This window comes from Poecilia mexicana, unplaced genomic scaffold (genome assembly GCF_051168715.1).
Source record: "Poecilia mexicana isolate PSO_F unplaced genomic scaffold, ASM5116871v1 scaffold_13, whole genome shotgun sequence".
NCBI classification, from domain to species: Eukaryota; Metazoa; Chordata; class Actinopteri; order Cyprinodontiformes; family Poeciliidae; genus Poecilia; species Poecilia mexicana.
Genome location: NW_028263382.1, coordinates 21,651,201 through 21,676,808, shown reverse-complemented (window position 1 = coordinate 21,676,808; position 25,608 = coordinate 21,651,201). Strand labels below are relative to the sequence as shown.

The window sequence follows — 25,608 nt, the reverse complement described above, 5'->3', positions numbered from 1 at the left end:
AAGAAAAAAAATAATCTACCCACAGCAGAGTTTCTTCAACTTAACATGGTTATAATAGATTCATATCTTGTTAATTTTTATGCTTCCTCGCATACAGGGCTCTTTATTACCAGAGACGGTGGGTGAAGCTAGAAGTCGACTACCTAAGATACTTTGACAATGAAAAGGTAACAAAAGACACACCGTTTTAAATCTGGCAGAGCAGCATGTGCACAGAGTGAGTGTTGTGTATCTGTTGTAACAGATCTGTTGTGTTGTGTTGTAGGAGGTGTATTCCAAGGGGTTTATCTCAACAGCCTTTATCACCAAAGTGTCTAGCGTGGGCGAGGTGAAGTTTGAGGTTGGCACAGACAACCGGACATTTATCTTCAGAGCTGAAAACGAAGGTCTGTTTCATTTCTTTTCTTTGTCATAATGCGATCACATTAATATGTCCGTTTTATTTTGCGCACACCGTGATTTACTAAAAGCATCTGTTTGCTTGTGTGCAGATGAAAGGAATGAATGGGTGACTGAACTGAGGAACTGCATCAGGGGGCCTAAGCGCCCTATAACTTTGATCGGAGGCTCACCTTTGACCCCAGACTATTCTGGCTATTTGGAGCTCAGAGGGCTACGATCCAAACTTTTTACTGTTGTTGCTTCAGATAAAGTCCTTCTCTATAAGAACGCGGAAGTAAGAGACTTCTTAGGTCAAATAAATATGTACTTTGGAAAAATGCAGAAAAGTTAATGAGCTATCCTTTCATCCTTTTTCTGGACTCCAGTTAGTATTATTTTCTTGGGTGATGAAAGAAATAACTCTTCATCTTCCTTCTAGGATTATAACAGCGGAGTGGGAATCACATTCATTGACATGAACGTTGGGAATGTGAAAGACTCGGATCGTCGTAGCTTTGATCTCACCACACCTTACCGCATATTCAGGTAATCTGATTAGGTTTATTTAATAACTTTAGGTTTTTCTTTTAAGTTCTTCATTTAAGTTCTTTTTAGTGTTTATAGCTGAAGGCTTATGGAAGCCCAAAATTCTGTTTCTCAGAAAAAGAAAATGTAAGATTATAATAAATAAATGTCAACCTGTTGAAAGCCCCGGTACAGCACGGTTTAGTACATGTCCTCAAAACTTGGTTTGCACAAATTACTGCGTCAGAGTGACATGACATGGTGGTTGCTGTTGCTCAGCTGGCGTGTTCAGGAAGTCTCAACTAGTGGCCTGTAGCTCTGAGTTGTTGGCTCTCTTGTTTCATCCACCACAGATTCTCTGTAGGGTTTCGATACTTGATGTTGTTCCAATATATTGAAATGCACCCGTATATGCAAAATGTTGTTTTTTTTAAGCTCACTGCGCAACTGTCTCATATTGGTAATGGTTCTTCTTTTTTATTGCCGAATATACATAATCTAGTTGTGATTTTTGTTGCTTTTGTTTTAATTTTATATTGAAATATTACTTCTGAGCAAGCAAAATATATCCAAATGGTTCGCCGGATGTTTTCATTGAGATTTTCCACTTTGAAAATAAAATCATGCATCATTCTGAACAAGCTTCTTTTATAATTACGACATGACAATAACATGCAGCAATTACGTGTTACTACATGTTGTCAAGTTGTAGTTGGGGCTTCGGAGTAATGAAAAACAAAATAAAAAGTTGAATAAACCAAAATAACAACAAATAACACATTTCAAATTAGATGATATACGGTTTAACCACTGGGTGGTGCTAGGTTTATTTACATTCTTTCAACCCAATGCTGTACACTTTTTTTTTGTTTTTTTTGCAGCTAAAAGGCTTGTATTAATAAAAGTACATTCTGTTTTACTAAAATTATGCTTCCCAGGGTACAATTTTGCACATTTTACACATTTTAAAACTAGGAAAGAATCAACTTTGTTTCAAATTGCTATGTAAAAGCAAGCAATAGGTTTCGTTTAGTATGGCATTTCTTCATCCTACACCAGTGGCTGAATATCTGAGTGGTATTGCTAGAGTGCTTATAGAAATGAGATCTTCATATCTTGCTGTCAAATTGCCCTGATCTGACCCATAACCGTTCTGCTAGGTTTCTGTCAAGAATAAAAAAAAAAAATCTTTTTAAATATGGGAGGATAACGCATATGCACAAGCATGCATGTTTGTCGTATATGTGGTCTTCTTTTGTCTGACAGTGCAGCCTGACAGGATGGGGACCTATGAAAAGCCCTGCATTTATTTATAGATTATCTGCTGTGAGTGTGTTGTGACTGAATCACTGTGGCTTTTTCTGTTGGTCAGAGAGTCAGATCACATCAGAAACTTATGTCCTGTTTTCCATTTTCTACCACGTCGTTCTGGTTTTGGTTCCATTTCAAAGCATTTGAGATCGTTTTTGTTGAACAGTGTGACAGCTGACCCTGCTGTCACACAGACCTGAATGGTGATCGTTTTTTTGTTCATCCTTAACATTAACTTAGACGTTAATTAGTGAGTAGTTTAGATTTTTATTTTTGAAAATTATTTTTATTAGCCTGGCTCTTTAGTTGTCTATTTGCAGTGCACACATTTAGTTAACTTTAGTTAAATTAATTTCTTTGTTTTGAGTTACCAGTTTCCTTTGGAGCTGCTGCTGGAGGGTCACAGAAGAGCTCCAGCTAATTGACGTCCTTATATGACTGGCAAATCTCCTCAGCGGGTTATTCCATTTGTTTGCAAGGGGACGAGGAAATTTGGTTTTCTTCTATTTGGTAGTTTCATTCTAATGTTTGTTTAATTTAAAGATTTGGTATTGTATTGGTTAGTATTTGTTTAAGTTCTTGTATGTTTAATTACCCCTCGTGTGTCAGCAGTGGTCTGATCAGCCACTATTTAAGTTCCCCTCATGTCTTGTTTGTAAGGTCAGTTTTGTGCTTGTGTTACCACCTGAGTTGTAGTTTGTTATGTTGACCTCAGTTTTGGGCCCAATTCTTCATTGTTTAATTATTTTTGAACTTTTTTGTAATAAATTAAGATTATTTTTGGATTCCATTCAGCGTCTCTCTGGCTGGTCTATTTAAGAACCCTCACAAACAGCCAATCATTTTCGGCATTTCTTCACATGTTTTCTCCATGAAAAGGTTATTAAAATTCTGCTGTTTTTCAGAAGATTTTGGAAAATAGTTTGTTTAAACTCTGGTTAATGCTGCATCTTTTATCCTGAAATAAGCACCACCTTTTGACACCAGTTTTTTAAAATATTATTTAGGACACCGCGCTTCCAATTAATCAATGATAGTTACATGTCTTTGATGCTGCTACACTTACCAGTAAATTATTTTTCACGTGGACCTAACATTTTTTTTTTTTTTTTTATCAAAATAGATTTTCTGTTTTTCATTTTACCATGACTGTAGCTGAAAGAAATGCTGGAAGCATGTTGAAAAGAAAAATAGTCGTAATTCGTATTCGGATGGATTGTCAATTCAGCATGATTCCATGTTCTTGGCTTGTCCGTTTCCACAGTTTTATAGCCGAGTCGGAGCAGTCGAGGGAGCAGTGGGTGCAGGCCATGAGGAACGCCATAGGAGAAGCGCTGTCCAACAGTGAGGTGGTTGAGCAGATCTGGACAGAGCCTAGCAACAGCTTCTGTGCCGACTGCGGCGCTCCGAAGCCAGACTGGGCGGCCATCAACCTCTGTGTGGTGATCTGCAAGCAGTGTGCAGGTTGGTTTGGATCTGCTTCAAGTTTTGTGTTGTTTTCTGTTCATATATTTATGTCCTCATTTGAACCGTTAATGTGTTTTGTGTTTTTGTCGGTGAGCATCAACATGAACTAAATACTTACTGTGGAAAAAGAATGTGCGCCTCCTTTCAATTAATGGGCTTTGCTCATCAGGACGTAGAATGTTTTTTGGTCTTTTCCAGGTTCCAAGATTATTTTACAATACATGTACAAGATCACACCTCACATTCCACATTGTCAATATTTATTAAACCAATGAAGACTAAACAGAGAAGCTTTGGAAAAAACTAGATGGGACACATAATAATCTGAAGTAGCTGACTTTATTTGGCTGTGAAGGAATTTTACTCCATTATTCTCGCAACATTGAGGTTTGCAGGCATGTTTTCTTTGCACAGCCCTCTGGAGCTCCAACATCAGTTTGAGTCAGGTGGAGTTTAGGTTGTTGAAAGAAGCCTTCCTTTTTCAAACATTGTTCAGATTTGCTGAGGTGTCTGGCATGATCACCGTTTCTGACCTCACTTGGGAAAACTGTCAAGTCTCCAACAAAAAGTGTTACGTTTTATGGTTCGAAAACTCCAAAATTCTAGTAACGAAACAGAGTGTCATTTATTTTTTACCACAACTGTAGTAGTGTAATTTGAGAAGCCATACTTTGTTTTGTGGCACAGTTAAAATATTTAAAATAAGTCATACATGATCGAGATTTAACTTGCATTTGGATGCTGTAGGAGAACACAGAGGACTCGGTCCGAGTATCTCCAAAGTACGAAGTCTGAAGATGGATAAGAAAATCTGGACAGAGGAGCTTATCCAGGTAAACAAGCTGAAAATAATCACAATCATTATTTGAGACTTCATTGTGCTGCAAGTTCATGAGTTTGTCACAAACATAGTTAGTCATTCACTAAGGATGATCCCATTTGCACTGTTGATAGTCTGAGGAACACTAAATACCTACTTTCTTCATAAGAGCCCTATATCTCTTGATAGCTCCCTGGTAATCTGAGCTGGACATTCTCAAATGAAGTGAGAAAATGAACCAGCTGAAAATATTTTAGATCAGGGTGCCCAACTTCAGTCCTTTAGAGCCACTTTCCTGCAAACAGAGGTGTGTTGGAGAAGCGATGCATCTTAAATTTACAGCATCGAAGCACTGAAGGACTGGACTTGGGCTCCCTTGTTTTAAAGTGACCATAAAACTACCATATTTTATAGAGCAGTAACTGTTTAGTTCACGTAAGTATCCGAAACACGTGTACATGGGAATTGTTAACTCATGTTGCACGATTTACATGCATTAATAATTCATTTTAATTTCAGTGGATTGGAAACGGTGAGTAGAGAACATGTTTGCATTACATAAAGAGCTTGTTCCAAGACGAAGCTCACAGCTCTAAAACTGTTAAACCTATGATTATCTTAATTATTTTTTTCTCTCTAAAGTTTAAAATTTAAATGGTTCTAAAACACAGGTTTTCCTAAAACTTGGGAACAAACGGGTGAACAGTTTCTGGGCTGCTAACGTCCCGCCAAGCGAAGCCCTGTCGCCGTCTAGCTGCAGTGAAGACAGACGCCGCTTCATCTCTAACAAATACCGCCAGGGCAAATACAGAAAGTACCATGCGCTGTACGGGAACCAGACGGAGCTCAACAATGTAAGTTGAAATTACCTTGTAAAGTTTTTGCTTCATGTATTTCACCTGGAGGGCTGGTCAGAGTAAGCCAGCATTGCTGTTTTATTCATCAGTCTTTGCCTGTCATGGAAAATGTTGGTAATCTTTTGAAAATCTCAGCGTTGGGATGCACTTTTTTTTTTTTTTTTTTTTAAATATGCACATAGACATGTTTGCGAAGCTTTAACTAGATAACTGTGTTGATTCATCTCAAGAAATGTGTTTGGTTGTTTATTTTGGTTAGCACAAATTATACACAAGCTTGTTCTAACCAAGTACTTCTTTAACGTCATTGTTGAGATAAGCAAGGAATGACGTAGACACATCCAAAGCAGTACTGGGTTTGGACCTTTAACAGCAACCACAATAGGACTCCAACCCTCGTCAATAATGAATTGGGTCAATTGGTTACTCTATTTTGCCCTTAGGTGCGAGTGTGTGTATGTGTGGATGGTTGTTTGTCTTGTGTGATGGACTGTCCAGTGTGTCTTACTTCTTGGCCATTGACCACTTGAGATGGGCGCTACCACATGACCCTGCAAAGACAAGCAGGTGTAGTTGATGGATGGATGAAAAGAGCAGGAGCTTCTGGCCAATATCAAGGCATCAACGTGCAAAGTCAAATTTCTTTTAAGTCATATTTGATATATGCAAAATTTTTATAATAAAAAAGGACTAAATGTGACGTAGTTATTTTATTGTGCAATAAAATGGCACTATGTACCTGAGAAATACACGATACCACCCCTTTAAGATGTAGCATATATATTTTGTTGTTAACCAGCCTGGGGTGTCGAAGATCACATAGACGAAGCCAACCTCAGAAATGTCTAGTTTCAGCTGGCACCTGTTATATTTTCCCCCCCGTCAAAATAGAGGAACATGTATTCATCCTCTTTTTCCTAAAGATTGATTCTCTTCTTTCTTTTACAGTCAACAAATAAGAATTAAATGGTTCCTGAAATTTCAACAAATTTCCTATTTTAGCTAACTAAAACATTTAGTAAAGTTAACTGTTTTCTAATTGTCATGTAACAACTGCAGCTCTAAATGAGTTTCATTTTTGCCGGATACAGCGCAAAAGCGTCTTTTATTGTAAAGGTTGCTGCCCCCTCTGAGCATTCATGTACATTTGTGAAATTTAGTGTCAGATTAAATTAAACAAAAATTATTTTATACTGGTGTATGCTGTGTTCTTGCGCCTTTTACCTGGGAGATGATGTTGCAAATCAGCTCGGATATATAACCGCAGCAGTCCTCTCCAGTGACTGTCTTTCTGTCTTTGTGTCGCTTTGAGAAATGACTCTCTGAACCTGCAGTCTTCTGTAGGACATTGTGGATTTATGAAGGTTTTTTTGTGGTTTTGCTGAGATTCATGATGTTGTGGTCAAAAGTCTTAGCGTCTCAGTTTAAGTTGGGTCTCTTAATCGCGCCTTAACCCACATGCAGCAACAAGGTCACACACAGTATGTTGTTGACTCACATTTAACACCTGACTATGAATGATTGTTTCCCCTCCCTAAAGCGTGTAAGCGTGTAAGCGTGTGTGTGCGTGTGCGTGTGTGCGTGTGTGTGTGTGTGTGTGTGTGTGTGTGTGTGTGTGTGAGAGTGAGTGAGTCAGGTGTTTGCAATTTCCAGAGGGAGATAAAGGAAGTTAAAACATTTTTTTCAGCTTCTGGTTCTACTTTTTTTTTCTGTTGATGCAAATTTACACTCTTCTGCATTTTCAAGTAATTCAGCTCAATTGGCTTTTGACAGATGGCTGACAGATATTCTACCTGTTTTATTGCTGTCAAGGCTAAAATACTTGAAATTCTTTAGTCCATCACTTGTTCTTTCCTAATTGGGTGTGTCTTCAGAAAATATTTGTTTTTGGCAACTTTGTAGTTATGCTGGAAAAGTTTAGGAATAAGTAAACAGTAAGTTCAGCATTTATGTAACTATCTGAGTACATTTTACTAAATACAGGTATACTGGCTTAGTCCTGCTTTATTTTACTGTTTCTGTTTTCTGTGTTTTTCTTCTTTTTTTTTTCCTGAATATGACATCACTACTCACTGATTTAACTGGAATGTGCTCTAACTCCGCCTCTCCCTCCCTCCACTGCTTTTCGTCCTTCTCCTGTCCTCATTGTTTGGCTGGAACTGCTCAAGAAAGTTGATCTGCTCCCTATTGGCTTTTTGTCTCCTCTGTAAGTTGCTTGTGAACTCTGTCTGATTTAATGTTTTTCTAAAAGTGTATTTATAAGAGTTTATTATAAACCTGTTGTTAACTTCTGTGAGTTGACAGTGAAAGTGAGCTGTGTCTCAAAGGAACTGAAAACTTGAAGCTAAAATCTGTGTTTGCAGGAGAGGGTAGTGAAAATGTTTAGTGTGCCTGCAGTCTGGTTTCCACACGGTTTGCTAACAATACGAGGATAAATGTGTCTTCTTAACCAGCGTCGACAGTGTGTTAGTGGACTTTGAGTCTGAATGCTATCTCTGTGAAACTGTGAGACTGTGAGACTGTGCTTATGTTGCATAGTTTTGAAGCTGCAAAAAAAATGCTCTGTTGGTTTGTGCTTGTGAGAGCACAGCACACTGAAGTGATTGTGTGTATTTTCTTCACTGGAGTGGGCTGGGATATGTTAACATGCATATTAATGTGCATGTGTGGGCATGTTTGTGTGCCCCTTCTTTTGTTTTTGTGCATGTATACTCATAAGTTAACACCATTTCACTGCCATTTGCTCTCTCACGACTCTGTTTTTTCAGCTTGCGGCCAACTATCGATCACCAGTTCAATTAATGTTTCATGCAAGAGCGATTCACTACTAAAAGTCATATCACTCTGCACTCTTTACACAGAGAAGGCCTAGCTCTGTTTTTTTCAATAAGGCATCTCTCTAGCAGAATTAGATTCCTCAACTAGTTGGATGATTGGGATATTCAGGAGGAGGAATGGGCAAAAATGGAAGGAAGATGGGTAAACAAGAACAATCTTTATGCAGTTTGGTCAGGCAAGTTGTAGATGCTCAGAAAACCAGATCTGAGCATCCAGATCTGACTGAAGAAGGTGGAAAAGAAGTCAAAATAAGAGGGTAATTACATGCATTTATGGGAAACAGAGGTCTTCCAGCAGCCTGAGCCTACAGAAGCAGGAACAGTATGTTTTTTTCACGTGTGGATATTGAAGGTCCCCAGGAGAATGTGTGGACAATTTGGTTCAGATCCCCTTCTTCTGCCGCCGGTCACATGCTCCTTCACAGCGAGGGACTTTCCTTTGGAGATGCTCTCACACAGTTGGAAGTCTGATGGTGTTTGGAGTGTCAGTCTGTGGCTCCCAGGAGGCAGGACAAAACGCAGGAAATTACAGCTGTGTTTTTCTTTGCAACATGTTGGGTCGAGCAGATGTTTTGTTGATTGGACAGTCTCCACAAGGCATTCCACGGGAATGCTGCGTCCGCTTGTATTTGCACAGCTCCTTGCAGCGCATGTTTAAAACCTGACTTTAAAGTTTTGATTTAGTTGCACAGTTTCGGCCAAACCAAAGCTGGGTGACGGCTCTATTGTAAATTTTACCAGTGGTCTTCATCAGTGTGTGGGTCGGAGGATTGAATTTTGTTCTGGATTGAATTCTGGAGTCTGAGTGGAGAGCCAGTAGCAAAATGAAGCTGAAGCAGGCATTGTCTGACTTCTAACCGGTTTAGAAAACTATTCTGATACTTAGGACACAGGGTGGGGGGAAGCCCAGTGATTAATTTTTTGAACTAAATATAAGCATGAGCCAGTTCCTCTTTGAAATTGCCAATGCCCAAGATTGGTAAGATTTGTCTCCCTTCAAAGAGCTGTAAATCCCATCCTTATTCTAAAGTTGGATGTTCTTACTTCCTAGTTAGAAATAATAGTAGCCTTAGAGTTGGATTTCCAGCTTGGAGCTCAGCATGTAGCCCCAATTTGAGCATGCAAAATAACCAACCATTGCTACTGCCATTAAGTTATTCATTAGCTTTTATGGCGGTTTGTGTCTCATTAATCCAACTTGACACATAGTGAACTACCTGCTTATCTATTTATGCTTCTTTTCTGCTTAAACGTATAATATGGAGAGAGATATAGTACCTTGTACTGCTAATAGATGTTGGTTTTCCCACATGCAGCCAGATCATTCTCTGAGACGTCAGCTTTCACTTCCACATGACTCAAATTGACAACATTTGCTTGGGTGTCCAGCTGCTTTTAAAGAAATGTCTCTTGTTGCTTTCTAACTGTAGCAAGTACTTTTTTTGAGAGCTACAGGTGGCGCTCTTTTGGCTTCTTCACCATAAATGTTTGTTTTTTGCAAGTAGAATTATTTGACTTAAGTCAAATTAGTCTTTCTTGTGTAACCAGGTGAAAAATGGGTACATGTCAAATGTATTTTGTAAACCATGTTTTGCTTTTATTTCACCGACTGGTTGTAATTCTTGTTTTTGTCAGCATGTGGTGCTGTTGTTACAGAGAGGTCTAAAATTACCGGAAGTAGAAAAAAACGTCGTTTATGTACTGTGGCACTAACTGGTAAAACGGAAGAGAAGGACATTTTTTGATCCGAGACCTGGTGGAGAAGAGACTCTATGGCCACATGAGAGAAGAATCCAAGTGTTCGAGGTGCCACTGCCGTTTGTTCAGCCGTGTAAGCCATTATATGCTGTTCGATTTCAGCTTTTATGTGAAGCTGCGTTCTACTCTGTTGAGTGCTAACCGCATTGTAAGCCCGCCATTTCACTGAAGCTAAAGCTTTCTACCGTTCGAAATACGGGCCATTTATTTCTCCATATATTGAATCTCATTCTTTTATTTTTCTTACACTCACGTTTTTTGAGAATAAAGAACCCCTTCTATGTGAAGCTCCGTGTGCTTTATGAACCCCGGCTTTACATATTGGTACCAGGAGTGGGGTCTCGTTTTTAAATTTTCTCTCTCTGTGAGGGCATGTATATGGCGGTGCAGCGTTAGCATTATTAAACGGCAGTGGTGAAGAAGTGGCCTACACCAGAGTGGACCTGGGTATCGCGTCTGTGTGGCGACATCTGTTTCGAGATCGGAGGAGGACGTTGCTGGACAGGTTGTGCTGGCGTGGTTGTGAGGGATTTCAACCGAGGTGATCGTCAGACCAGAACGCATTCTAGGCGGGAGAAAGCATCGCCCAGCAGCGGTCTTGGAGCAGCCCAGGAACATCCGGTGGATTCGGGATTTCAACCAATTTATCCTTTGCTATATAAATTTCTATTGACTGTTACGTGAACTAAAAAAAAAAAAAAAAAAAAAAAAAACATGTCTGACCAAGGTGAAAACTTTGAGATGGATGAAGAACAGTTGATAGTGAATAATACCGAGGATAATGAACAGGATGGTGGACAGAACCATGAACAAAATGACATTGATCAAGCTGGGGTATTACAACAACTAAGTGAGTTAGCCAGAAGACAAGAAGAAGTCATGACAGTCATATCATCATTAAATACTGAGCCTACCAGATCTTATGTCTATGTACCCAGAGAAAGGCACATTTCACCATTTAGTGGAGACCTCGACAAAGATGGGAGGAGTGTAGATGAGTTTATTGAGGAAGTAGAACGGGTAACTTCTGCTAGAAACCAATCTGCACCTGAACAGTTCGATTTTGTGCTGTCATTGTTAAGAGGCTCAGCTCTGGAGGAAGTGCGTTTACGCAAAGTTGATGGTGATGTTGTAAAAGACCTGTTTGTCTACCTAAAAGATGCCTTTGGAGATAAACGTAGTGCTTCCCAACTTTTACAAAACTTCTACAACTGTAAGCAGAAGGAGGGCGAGGACATACGTGACTTTTCACATTCATTATCTCAGGCCTTCAGTTTTGTACGGAAACAGCATCCTGATTCCGTGGTTAATGAGAACACAGTGTTGAGAGACCAGTTCATTGAGGGCCTCAGAGACCTCTCACTGAGACGAGAACTCCGAAAATACGTAAGAGGAAAACCTGCATCTACTTTTATAGAGGTGCGTGAGGAAGCTTACTTGTGGTCCTTAGACCAAGCCCCTAGCACAAAAATAGTTAGGAGTAAAGTGAAGACCTGCAGTAATGTAACGGCAGAAGCTCAATGGTGTGCAGTTAAAGAGACAGGCAATCCATTGTATCTGGAAGATGCGATGAAAACTCTTAAAGAGCAAGACAAAGCCACTAATCTAACTAGACCTAATGAGAAGTTAGTCTCAATTGACGACGTTCTTACAGTGCTCACTGAGCAAGGGAAAGTGATAACAGAACTCACTAAAGCTGTGAAAGAGTTGACATTTCAGAGCAAAAACCCTAGTAGCCAGACACCATCCAAGGTCAAAACTGTTCCAAGATTTACCCCTGACGGTAAGCCGATATGCTTCAAGTGCCAAACTGCTGGTCATGTTGCCAAACAGTGTCCCCAGAAAAGACATAAAAACTCGGATGAGTCCCCTGTTTCCGGTCAGTCGGGAAACGAGAGACCCTGGTTGCAGTGAGTCGGGTAATGCAGGGTCATGTCATAGACTCACCTACACTGGAGATCACACGAGAACAAATCCTTGAGCGTGCCATAGGAAGATGTCCAGTGGTTGATCTAAAACTTAATGGCAGGTCAGCTCATTGTTTACTGGACACTGGCAGCCAAGTCAGTACTATGACAGATGAGTTTTTCAGAAAATATATTGGTGATGATGAGAGCATGCTAGCTACAAATAGTTGGCTCAAAATAACTGCTGCAAATGGACTTGACATTCCTTATCAGGGATATATTGAACTGGAAGTTGAGACAATGAGCTTAAAGATCCCAAATTGTGGCTTCTTGGTCCTGAAGCCTTCAGTGAATCCTATTGTTTCTGAAGAATGCATAATTGGTATGAATGTCATTCACAGATGCAGACAGCTAGTCACAACAGAGTTTGACAACACTTTGGGTGGATCTTTAGACTCTGGGTGGAGGACAGCTTTCCAACAGGTACAGATCTGTTGCATTGAGAGAAAGGCAATAGTTCGGGTTGCAGGTAGAAACAAGGTACGTATCCCTGCATCCTCGGTGTCCACTGTGTTTGTAAAAGGTCACACTAAAACCTCAGATGCAGCCTCTCAGTTGATCATTGAACCAGTGACTACTCCTTTACCACCCGGATTAGCAGTTATCCCAACACTTGTCACAAGGACCAGCCATGTTCTTCCACTTCAGGTTGTTAACTTCTCTGCTGAGGAAGTGTGGTTGGGCCCCAGAACACGGCTAGGCGTGATCTCAAAGGTTGATCCTGTTGAGAGTGAGCAGATGTGCCAAGTAAAGTTTCAACGCATCTCTGCCGATGTTGAACAGGTTTCAGTTGGTTCTAACACAGTGCAAACTGACAGTAAGGTGCAAGCCATTTTGGAAAGACTTGACATGGGGGGCACAGAGGAAGAGCGTGTTGCTCTCTGCGCATTGCTGTCCCGTTACATTGATGTTTTTGCAGATGATGATGAACATCTGGGTCACACGGATAAAGTGAAACATGAGATCAAGCTGGTGGATGATGTGCCTGTCACACAGCCATATAGACGTATACCTCCTAACCAATACCAAGAAGTACAAGAGCATATCTCTAAACTGTTGAAAAAAGGAATCATACAGGAAAGTGAAAGCGCTTACGCCTCACCAGTTGTGGTAGTCCGCAAAGATGACGGCAGTATACGCTTATGTGTAGACTATCGAAAGCTAAATCTAAAAACCAAGAAGGACGCATTTCCATTGCCTCGTATTGATGAGAGCTTTGATGCATTAAAAGGTGCCAAATACTTTTCCACAGTTGACCTTGCCAGTGGGTATCACCAAGTGGCCATGGACGATCGAGACAGACATAAGACTGCTTTCACCACGCCTTTTGGGCTGTTTGAGTATGTGCGCATGCCCATGGGGGTGTGTAATGGCCCTGCAACATTTCAAAGATTGATGCAAGCAACTATGAGCGATTTGATATTCGACATCATGTTGGTCTATCTGGACGACATTTTGGTGTACTCACCAAGCTTTGAGTCTCATTTGGAACGGTTAGATCTAGTTTTTAAACGTTTGAGAGACACAGGATTAAAAGTGAAGTGGGAAAAATGTCACTTTTTGCAGAAGGAAGTAAAATTCCTTGGACACCAAATTTCTGCAGAGGGTATCGCAACTGATCCCTCCAAGGTAGCAGCAGTCAAGGAATGGCCCGTGCCTGGCACTGTTAAGGAACTCCAATCATTCCTAGGCCTATGTAGCTACTACAGAAGGTACGTTGAGGGCTTTTCAAAGATCGCAGCCCCACTACATGACCTTGTGAATCAGTGTCGAAGAGCCGCTACTACAGCCAAAGCCAGTCAAAAACTAAGTGCATTATGGGATACCAACAGTCAGATTGCATTTGACACTTTGAAAGAAAAGCTTGTGACAGCTCCCGTTCTGGGTTATGCAGATTTCACTTGTCCTTTCATTTTGGAAACTGATGCTAGTGGTCAGGGTTTAGGAGCTGTCCTGTGCCAGCAGCAAGGTGACGAAAAACGGGTCATTGCATATGCAAGTAGACGGCTGAGAAATGCAGAGCGAAATGATAAAAACTATAGCAGCATGAAATTGGAGCTGCTTGCACTTAAATGGGCAATAGTGGAAAAGTTTCGGGGGTACTTGCTAGGCTCTAAATTCACTGTAATATCAGACAATAATCCCTTATGTCATCTAAAAAGTGCAAAACTTGGGGCTATTGAACAGAGATGGGTAGCGCAGTTAGCTGCCTTCGACTTTGATGTGCAGTACCGACCAGGTCGGTGCAACTCAGCCGCTGATGCACTGTCACGACACCCGTTAGCAGGGGAGCCAGAACCAAATGATGATGAAGAATTTGATGATTGCATTGCGATTTGCAATTTGATTTGTAGAGGCACTGCTTTGGAGCCAGAGCTGGTTACAGCTGGGGTCAAATGTTGTCAGGTAAACCAGATCAGGGCTGCAGAAACTGGCAAGTCCGAGTCACATGCTAAAGAGGCTACCCCAACTCTTCCAGGTTATTCCAGGGAAGAGCTGCGGACATTTCAATGTCAAGATCCAGTGATTGGTGTTCTAACACGGTTTTTGGATCGAGGCAGCATGCCAAGTTCACATGAAAGGAAGAATCTTCCTGATGCTGCCAAATCATTGTGGAAACAATGGAAGCACATTAAGATGCGTGATGGATTGGTGTACAGAGTGGTGAGGGATGATCGTGTTGGAGAGTGTTTTCAGTTGCTTGTTCCAGGTTGTTTACAAACAGCTGTTTTGAAGAGTGTCCATGACTCTATGGGACATCAGGGAATAGAGAGGACATTACAGTTGTTGAGACAGAGAGCATTCTGGGTCGGGATGCACAAAGATGTTGAGCAATGGATTAAGAACTGTGAACGTTGTATTCTCACAAAAATGCCCAACCCAAAGATTCACCCTCCAATGAAATCCTTTTTGGCAACACGACCTTTAGAAGTGGTGGCAGTAGATTTCACACTCCTTGAACCAGCTTCTGACGGCCGCGAGAATGTTCTAGTCATTACCGATGTGTTTACAAAGTTCACCCAGGCGTTTCCTACACGAGACCAAAAAGCAGAGACCACAGCCAAAGTCCTCTTAAAGGAGTGGTTTATGAAGTACGGTGTACCTGAACGTCTTCATTCAGATCAGGGCCGTAACTTTGAATCAGAGGTTATTGCTGAGCTTTGCAGAATGTATGGTGTGAAAAAGACGCGTACAACACCCCATCATCCAACAGGGAATGCACAGTGTGAGCGTTTTAACCGCACTCTGCATGAACTGTTGCGCACACTTCCACCTGACAAAAAGAAGCGTTGGCCTGAACATTTACCTGAACTGGTTTACGCGTATAATGTCACTCCACACGCGACTACAGGGTATTCCCCTTACTTCTTGCTCTATGGGGTAGATCCACATCTTCCTGTTGATGCATTGCTTGCAAATGAGAGTCACCGTGATAAAAATCTTGATTGGCTTGCTGTACACCAGCAAAGACTCAAAGAAGCACATGAAAAAGCAAGAGTATGCAGAGCAGAAAGCAGCAAAACGCATTGCTCGGCATAGTCACAAAGTGTACTGTCCTTCCATTGAAGTTGGAGAGTATGTTTACCTGAGACACAGACCAGCTGGTCGTAACAAAATTCAGGATGCATGGAGTCCAGTCGTTTACCAACTCATAGACATAGTAGGCACAACTTGCACAGTACAACCTGTAGAGGGAGGACCAACAAAAACGGTTAATAGGGCTGACATCAGGTCATGTGTTAATCTGCCAGACACAACCCAGGGACACATTGAAAACACTGTAACCAAGCAGACAAACACAACTGAATCTCACACTGACTCATGTGATGAGTATGATGGGGGTATAGTCGTTGAAGAGGTTTCTTTTGACTTGACTCCTTGTTCAGGTGTAGAAAAGTGTAATACTGGTGAAAGTGTTCAGAAGCGAGCAGAGACTCAGTTGACTTCAGAACGTGAACCTCCTGTGATTGAACAGGTAGAGACTGAACAGGTTGGTAATGAAACATGCAATATTGACCAACAGTGTGAGATACCACTATCTCCTCCTTGCATTAGACAAGCTCCCATACCTGCTCCCCGCAGGAGTAAAAGAGTGAATGCAGGGAAACACCCAAACCCACATCATGAACCTAGGTCAGTGTTGGAGCCAGAAATGAACTCAATGGTTTCACAGATTATTGCAAGCTTAGGTTCTGTGTTTTTCAGAGAAGCTTTAAAAGAAGTAAAAAGCAGTTACTTTGTCACCGAGGACGATGACGGTTAAGCAGGGGAGAATGTAACCAGGTGAAAAATGGGTACATGTCAAATGTATTTTGTAAACCATGTTTTGCTTTTATTTCACCGACTGGTTGTAATTCTTGTTTTTGTCAGCATGTGGTGCTGTTGTTACAGAGAGGTCTAAAATTACCGGAAGTAGAAAAAAACCTCGTTTATGTACTGTGGCACTAACTGGTAAAACGGAAGAGAAGGACATTTTTTGATCCGAGACCTGGTGGAGAAGAGACTCTATGGCCACATGAGAGAAGAATCCAAGTGTTCGAGGTGCCACTGCCGTTTGTTCAGCCGTGTAAGCCATTATATGCTGTTCGATTTCAGCTTTTATGTGAAGCTGCGTTCTACTCTGTTGAGTGCTAACCGCATTGTAAGCCCGCCATTTCACTGAAGCTAAAGCTTTCTACCGTTCGAAATACGGGCCATTTATTTCTCCATATATTGAATCTCATTCTTTTATTTTTCTTACACTCACGTTTTTTGAGAATAAAGAACCCCTTCTATGTGAAGCTCCGTGTGCTTTATGAACCCCGGCTTTACACTTGTAACCAAAGGAAAAGTGTAGTTGGCTTGTTTCAATCAGTTGAATGGCAGTGACAGTAACATGTAGCCTTAATACGCTGATAGAGTAGTTTGAAACTTTATTATAGAGGCTTCAAACTCAAATATTAAACATAGGCGATCAATGAAGACGAAACCACTGAAACGGTGATACGATATACCAGTGGTATTAGTTACCCAAACAACCCTAGCTGTCTTTGAACAGCTAAAGAAATCCCCCCATGTGTCTGGCAAACTGTATTTGGTTTTTGAAGAGGACACATGCTGGTTTGGCATCATTGAGCTGAGAATCCAATGACAACCATTCACTGGTCTAACATCCTCTTTAGTGTGCCGTTACGTAAAGCTTGGCATAGACTTCTTGAATGTACAAAGACAGTCTGTGTCTGAAGATAAACAGAAAGTAAGAAAAAGTTCTAAACAGCAAAAAATGTACAGTATGACACTGAGTTTTTGATATCCTGACCAAGTGAGAACGTATCTATGTAACTTTGCTACAAGTTAGAGTATTTGTTTGGCAGAGCCAAACTTTTTCAAGCTCAATCTTCTGCTGTTTCTTCTATTGCATATGGGTTTATTTAAGCATAAACAGAAGACAAAATGCAAAAGGGAAAACCTGAAGTCTGTTCACATCTATAACATTTGTAATAGTTCCATTTTGTTTACTCTGTGTGAATTGTGTAAAATAATCAGTGTGCTTTAATCGGAGCATAATCAACTACTTTTTCCTGTGATGTCATGCTCTTTTGTTGGTTGATGTTTAATTGTCCCCTGTGTATCTGGGGATTAATTTTCAATGTGCTATTTATAGAGTATTAGTGCTCCAAAGCTTGTCAGGTGAATCACCTGAATCAGTCAGAAAGTTGGTCAGGCTGTCATCAGTTGGAGCCGCTTGTAGCATTTGACTTGCTAAAGGAAAGCGAATCTTCACCATTGCACATAGAGTCTGCATAGTGTATCATCATATTAAAAAGCAGAATTATAAAAGCTTGTTACTTCATGTTATATTCCCTCTTTAGTAAATTCCACGTTAGTGTTATATATGCTGTATATGTTGCATGTGTGTTACAATGCATATTTCACAGAGATTTCTGAGATCTCTAAAAACAGATCAGTGGCAGCACAATTGAGCTGTCGATCATATTACTGTAGATATGCTGCAGTGCCAAATGTATCACAAGGAATGCTTGAAGCAGATGCGCAACAGTGTTACAGGGTATTACTATCTGCTGTATAGGCAGGCAATTTTAGTACATTCTCAGCACATTAAATTGTCTTGTTCTTTGACAACAAGACAATTCAAAGTGCTTTACACAATTAAAAGGAAAATAAACTGTATGAAGACTCTGCTGGTTATAATCTGAATGTTTATTGTAATTATTAAAACAAACTAAGCCCAGAGGTTGTAAAATATGGGTTTTTATTGGCTTGTTTTTTTGTTTTTGGGGTTGTAAAGTTAGATTCTCAAAAGAAAATCTGGTTTTCTGTTGGTTTACTGTTACTAATTTTATAACATTACGTTTTTTTCTGTTTCAGCAAAGTGACTCATTTTCCCATTCGCACTGCAGGACTTCAGACAATTATTTTTTCCCTCTGCTGAGATTGCCTTTAACTTATTTTCTCAGCTTTTTACCCTCTTCCTTCTCCTTTTAGTGTTTCTTTTTTTTTCTTCATTCTTCTTTTTTTAATCTGTCTGTATTTTCACTCCTCCCTTTCTCTGTAAATTGTTCCTGGTGACATAATGCTGGAGCAGGCCTGTGTTGTTCTCATCTGGAGTTAATACACAAGTGTGAATACAGTATATGTGTGGCTGTGTGGGGCCTAGTTTCAACACATTGTGTCTTTGAATGTGTTGGTGTCTGTTTCTCTATAGTGAGTTTGCAGCCAAGTATAATCATTGCCTGAATGAAAATGGAAACTTAAATCCTTTAATCTTCTTTTCATGGCATTTTCCTTTCTTCTGTTTCCCCTCATCTTTTCGTTTTCTTCCAACTCTGTCCAATGGAGCAGCAAAGGGCAGATGGAGGTCTGTGATTTTTGAGACACACCCAGATAAAAATCTCTCTGCCTTTCTTCCTCTCTGGGGAAACTGAGCAAGATTCTTGTATTCCCTTCATCTGTACGTGTGCATGTGTGTGTGCGTGTGTGTGCGTGTGTGTGTGGGTGTGTGTGTGTGTGTGTGTGTGTGTGTGTGTGTGTGTGTGTGTGTGTGTGTGTGCGTTAATACTTTGCTCTGTTTCATTTGGAGCAGATGTTGAAGGGTGAGGTCTTAAACACTCAAACAACCCATTTTCTCATTGTACTTTGCTCTAGTGGGTTCATGTCAGTCAGTCAAAGGGAAGTTGATCGGCTTTATCTGAGCAGCACACTGACCCACATGCACTGCTCTCACACGTGCAGCCACATGGAACAGCAGACTGGATTTGATTAGTTTACAAAGCGGAGTTAATATCATAACAATCTCAAAACATTATGACACAGTTTTCCATATGTCCAACGAATGAGTGTTATTTTTCTTTTACAACCTTCACTGAATTACAGTCTGATCATGTTGATCAATTTGGAAAAGTCAAAGAAGTCCTCAAAATGGGAATTATTTAAACACTTTTCAAAACTTTTATTCCTTTAGAACTCTCCCTAAAGGAGTTAGCAATTTACTAAATTGCTAAGAGCAATTTAGAAAGACCTATTTAATAAAATGCATGCTTTTGGACCAGTCAAACAATAATTTTCTTATAGTTGTAACTTCATGAGACTTTGTCACTCACACTCCCACCCATTTCCTCTGGCATATCTGCCAGATTAATGCCTGACCAATGGCCCGCTAATGATGTTACTTCATCTCAAACTATGCTATGCAGACACTCTTTCTGCACTGATGAAGATTGATTTACCTTGGCATGTCAAATTCTTGAAGTGGCTGCCAAAGCTGGGGTCTTGTACCCATTTTATGTTACCACTTCTTTTTTAAAGTACCCCAGAATTCTGCCAAACAAATAAATAAACACACTTAAATGTGGTTGAAGTTTCTTCAACACAAAACATGTGTTGCCAGCTCAAAGAGCAGTCTTTTGGTTTTAATCAACTCTGTCAAGAAAGCATGGCAATTTGAAAACTTCTACTTTTATACTTCAAAATAAGAGTTTCATACCTAAAGACATTATCTTTATAATCAGAGCTGATCAGCAGCAAGATTGTTCTTTAACATTCAACATTCTCTGTATTGTTATTCAGCACCACCCCAAAGACACATCGCAGAACAAAATTACACTGCATAAGCAGTACAAAACATATAACACATTAAGAAAAAAACAAATAACATCAGTTTAAAAAAGAGGCAAGCATGAGACAGACTTTAACTTGGCCAGAAATATCATGCTGCTAAACTTTGTGTTGGAGTTCTCCATAAATCATAGTTTAAAACTGAGTCGGTAACTAATCATAGCTGTGTTCCCATGGTAACCATGACCTTCAGGTTAATAGTAGCAGCTTATTTAACATATAATGGAAAGATTTGGTAAGAGGAGAAGGGAGGGAGAGAAAGGAGCGACACACTCGCTCCACTGACCAGCACTTGTAAATTAATTGCTATTGATCCAAATGGTTCTGAGCATACAGCCACTCAGGTCTTTGTTTACTGTTCTGATAGCTCATCAGCATTCAAAGCGGGTCTTGTGAAATCCTTTTCTTTTCTCTTAACTTCACCATGGTTCAAGTGATCAGTATTATCACTAATTCACCTGATCTATCTTTGTGTATTCTTTCTGTTTTGACTTTTATTTTCCCCTTATTACTTCTGGAATAAAGTTTGCCAGAAAATGTGTCTCCAAACTGCGACTTTGATAGGCTCCATACATAAATGGAACCATTCTTTTATCCATCAAGAGCTGAATGTATGTGCTGTAAAACCCAAAAGGAACTGTGAAAGAAACTGCTGTGTGGCAGTTTTATTGTTGCAGTAATGTGGTGTGTATCATGCCGAGTCTCATGAGGATGTCCTCGTCTCCAGATGCCTGACCGCAGCTTTTGTTCAGAGTTATATTCTTTTTGTGTCTTCTGGGCGTGTGTTTGTTTGTTTTGTGTGTGTGTGTTTGTGTGTGTATGCGTGTGCGTGTGTGTGTGTGCGCGTGTGTGCGTGTGTGTGTGTGTTAGGGGTTTTCTTTTGCAATTTTAATCTGTGTTAATTGGTTTGTTTGTCTGGATCTGTGTGCAGAGTTTTAATGGCGCTTAAACATAGGAGAGGCACAGTCTGGATGTGTTGGTGTGTGACGGAGACTTGTGGAATTTCTCAGTCTGATCCAAAACAGCTTATTGGGATTATCCCAAGACAGACGCATATGTGTGTGTATCTTAGTGCAACTGCATGAATCAGAGGTAACTTCCTGAGATCTTAAAATAAAATAAATAAATAAATAAAAAACTAGTTACCAAAATGAATGAATGTCTTCACTTTCTTTGTTTTTCTGGTGTTACTAAAATACGCAGATGTTATCATAGAGTTTCTAGTGTGTTATCTGGTTTTGTTGTGCCATCATAACTTCAAACACATCTTCACGATAAGCTAAGAAAGCAGCTAACATAGTTGTTGAAGGTGGGAAAACCCCCGTCCTGAGTCTTTTACAACAGTTTTCAGTGAATTTAGTTTCCTCTGTGCACAAGACTCACTAAAGCTTTTGCTCTTGAATGGACATTCACTTTGTCAATCTTTTAAAACAATAACTTATCAGAACAATATAACGGCATGTTTTGTATCAAGTGAAATTAAAGTGAATTAAATTTTTGAAAATTACTTCAAAATTTTTTAGTTTACTTGTTCCAGAAGTTCAAGAAGCCCATCGTCCACATCATTTGAAAAGCAGACCAGGCATTTTTATTACTTGGACAATGTTGGCATTACTGAGAAGGCAGGGTTTTAGGTGTTCTTAAATGAGCATTTCCTTTTTCTATGCAAGCTAAAAACAACTTTCTTGATCTATGTTCAAGTCACAGGCCAAAGAGATCCAAACTCTTTTAAAGGGAATGGATTTAAATTTCCCAGGTTCTTAAAGCAAACACAAAAAAACCACAGCTCAAGCACAGGGCAAAATTCAGCATAGTGCAAAAGTGTTCATGATCCTTGAACTTTCTCATGCTCTGCAACTTTACAATCATAAACTTCTCTTTATTGGGATTTTATGTGGAAGATAAGGACACAGAAGTCTATAATTATAATAAAAAAGGTAATGATTCATGGTCTGAAATTTGGATTTAGCCTGTTTTACCATTTTGTTTACATCTCTTATCTGCAGATGTCTTAATCTAACTACGCTTTTACTAATGTGTCTTGGCGTTCGGCTGTCTCCCTCCCTCTGTCTCTCTCCAGGCCCTCTGCATAAATGTGCAGTGCAGTGATTTGCTGGAGACGCTGAGCCTGATTTTCTGCGGTGCAGATGTGAATTGTTCAACTGGTATGGCAAATTGTCCGTCACCTGAGTCCCTTGCCAGTGCACATTCCCAACCTCTGCAGGCCGAGTTAATCAAACATAACCTCAACACAGGTACAGCATTTGATCGCTTTCCGGGCATCAGAAACATGTGTCTATTTAAAGTTGTAAATACCCTTGAAAGTTGAATTGAAAATGAAATTGTCACAGTTGCATTACATGAGACTGAAATTCCTACTGAACTGATGCATTCTATGTTTGAGTGGGTTAGATAAGATAAATATGAAGATAAATATGAAGTTGTCTAAGTACCTCATAATCATCTCATCTTAAACTGCTATGCCATTTGTGTCAACATCTATAGTTGTGTTTTGGACGAAGATAACAATCTGTGATAAGAGACAGACTTCAAATTATCTTCAAAGTTTCATCAGTTTTGCAGATAACTGTTCTTTTTCACTTTGCGCCTTTGCATTATTTTGTTTTTATATTGTTTTTAGAACTGCCCCAGTTACAGACGGAACCTGATATGGATCTGAAATATTATCCACCGCCGCCTTGCGTCTCTTACGAGGGCTACTTGTTCAAAACTGCATCCATGGGGCGGGCTGTGGCGGAGCGTAAAATGAAAGAGGGTATGTGTAAAAAATCTGTGAACCAAAAGGTTTATTAAGTAATAAGTTTGATTTTTGCAATGTGAATATATTAAACTGACGAAGAAAGATATTTTATGAACAATCTAATGGGCTAAAAATAAGAAAAGTACTCTTCATGCTGAAAATGTATTATAATGTTTGGCTTTCTGTTTAGAGTTCAGTCGTCGTTGGTGCATGCTAAATGACGGCACCTTCAGCTACTATGAACACGACAAGAGCACCAATCCCAATGGGACCCTTAAGGCATCGGAAATTGTTTGTTTGGCTGTCGATGCGCCTGAGAAACACGGGTAACCGCAAACGTTCCTTTCACATGATTCAGAAATTGCTGTAAATGCATTTTAAACCAGATTCATTTAAATTAAAAAAAAAACAAACAAAAAAAAAACACTTTTGATCCCAAAGGGAAATTAAAATGGAGTTTAAAATTTAGGCGGTAGATTCTTTGTTCATGAGATGAACATGTTTTGGTTTGAAATGTGCAGACTGACCCCAGAACAAAAGCAAAAGACCCTTACCTGCCTTACATGCCTGAAGCTGGCAAGATAGTGTCATTATCCACAGTTAAAACAAGTCCTGTGCTGATATGGGCTGAATGACAACTCAGCAAAGAAGAAGCCATTGCTTGCAAAAGCAACATAAAAAGCCTTATTACAGTTTGCAAATACGCTCCAGGATAAAGACCTCAAACTTATCCTGTGGTCCGATAAAGTTAAGCTTGAAGTGTTGGGCCCTAATGACCAACATTACATTTGGAATATGTAATGTTCTAAATGGAGGAAGATGGCAAGACTGAGAGCACCATCAAAAATGTGAAGTACGTAGGAAGTAGCAGAATCATGTTATGAGGAAGTTCTGAGGAAGGACTGGTGTATTTGATAAAATAGATGGCATAATGAAGAAAAATCATTTTGTGGAAATAATTAAGCAACATTTAAAGGCATCAACTAGGAAGTTAAACCTTAGGCAGAACTGGGTCTTCCAGACGGACATTAACTTTCGTCATGTCATCAAAGTAGGTACAAAGTAAACTAAGGACAACAAATCCCTTCAGTTTTGAAGTGGACAAAACAGCGCTCTGATTGCAGTCACACAGAAAATCTGCAAAGCTGGAAAAGTGAGCAAGAGAGCTTACATAACCTGACTCGGCTACGTTCAGTCAGGAGGAACGGGTCAGGATTCCAGCAAGCTATTGTGAGAAGCTTTAGGGTGGATAAACAAATTAATGTGTGACCCAAGTCGTGCAGTTAAGGCAATTCTACCAAAGACCAAAGAAATGTATTCACATTACGCGTTAGAAGAAAGTAAAACAAAAGCTCTCATACCAGCATTTTGCTATTAGGAATAATTTAGTTATTTCTAACTGACCTAACATATTTAGTCTGATTTTAGTTTCAGACAGTGAGGGGAAACAAGGTTGTGTATTTTCTTTTAAAACTGTATGTAAATGTCTGGTTTCAACAAGTAATTATAGCTTATACCAAACACATTGATAAATATTTTTTTTAGGAATGTTGCAATGACATTATATTTAAAAATATATATAATTCTTTGTCAACTTCCCAGTTCAGGCTAATCAGGAGCAAACCTGATCACGATTTATGGAACTGGAAACATGTCTTTGCAATAAAATCAGAAAATTGAGTCTGGGACAGTTCTGAATTTTAAAACAAAAATAATTAATCGAGTATCTTTTCTGCTGTTTCACTCATGATCTCTTTGTGAATTACAGGTATGACTTTACCTTTGAACTCTACTCAGAATCTGAGCGTATTTATCTGTTTGGCACTGATGAACCAGACAGCCACAAGGAGTGGGTCAAGTGTATTGCCAAGGTAACATTTCTGCACCACTACGCATAGCCAGCGCTTACTTTTTCCATTAAATCACCTGAAACGGCAGAGCTCTGATTGGACAGGAGATATGCAAATCATAGAAGAAAACGGTACCTTGTTGTCGGAAAAAGTGTTTTCAGATAGCATTGTTTAAACATCAAGGCGTGGTAAAAGCCCTCCAGAGCTTCTGCTGCTGAAAGCCAGCAAATGTTTCATGCAGAAATCAAGCCACCAAAGTATGTGCTCAACTGGGCTATTATTGGAAAATTGGATGTGTCAGATGAGGTCAGGCAGAGAGGAAAAAATGTTGAGGAGCCACATGATTGACTTACTGTGTATTTCTAACAGCAATACATGTTAGAGTTTTTATCCAATGAGGTATGAGGAAAAAGAGGAATTTGTTGTTATTTCTTTCTAATTCATTTTTCTCCCGTCTGCAGACCTTTATCCCAGCCACAGCAGAGCCTTTGCTGAGGCTGAGTTTTGAGCGGATCGGACGGCTGAAGTGTAAAGATGGCTTGAACTTACAGAAATCCAAGGTCGGCTGGTTCGCTCTGGCAGGCTCTACTCTTCATGTTTACCTGGAGAACAGCAAGGGAGAGGAGATCCACCTGCGGAAACTCAATGAACTTTGTAAGTGAGACATAAGAAGACAAGCCCATAAAGACCCTTTTATTCTATAGAATTAATATATTTGGAACAAGGATGGCAAACAGGCGTGTGTTGGTCAGACTCAATAGTCATTTCTTTTCCCCTTGCAGCAATTCAACAGGACAATGAAGTGTTGGTTCTTGTGGAGAAGGGCAGGTGAGGGCAAGCAGTGGCCTAATTTCCTATTTCTAATTTTCTAATTGCACACACCTTTCGAAATGGCGAAATCGGAGAAACAAGAAAAAAGTGTTTCTGTTTATATGAGCTGTTTATTTTTCTTCTTTTGC

General features: G+C 39.9%; 1 protein-coding gene across 7 annotated transcripts in view; it reads left to right on the top strand.

Annotated features, from left to right (window-relative positions):
* Positions 1–25,608, top strand: part of arap1 (ArfGAP with RhoGAP domain, ankyrin repeat and PH domain 1) — a 73,004-nt gene that overhangs the window by 30,942 nt on the left and 16,454 nt on the right. For all 7 annotated transcript variants that reach the window (XM_088011876.1, XM_015009407.2, XM_015009438.2 and 4 more), the window contains 13 exons: positions 98–167; positions 266–386; positions 492–676; positions 821–927; positions 3,482–3,681; positions 4,432–4,517; positions 5,176–5,358; positions 22,119–22,293; positions 22,680–22,814; positions 22,990–23,125; positions 24,568–24,670; positions 25,111–25,303; positions 25,432–25,477. In XM_088011876.1, coding sequence (XP_087868002.1) covers positions 98–167; positions 266–386; positions 492–676; positions 821–927; positions 3,482–3,681; positions 4,432–4,517; positions 5,176–5,358; positions 22,119–22,293; positions 22,680–22,814; positions 22,990–23,125; positions 24,568–24,670; positions 25,111–25,303; positions 25,432–25,477 — 1,740 coding nt within the window. The remainder of the gene's footprint in view (positions 1–97; positions 168–265; positions 387–491; positions 677–820; positions 928–3,481; positions 3,682–4,431; positions 4,518–5,175; positions 5,359–22,118; positions 22,294–22,679; positions 22,815–22,989; positions 23,126–24,567; positions 24,671–25,110; positions 25,304–25,431; positions 25,478–25,608) is intronic.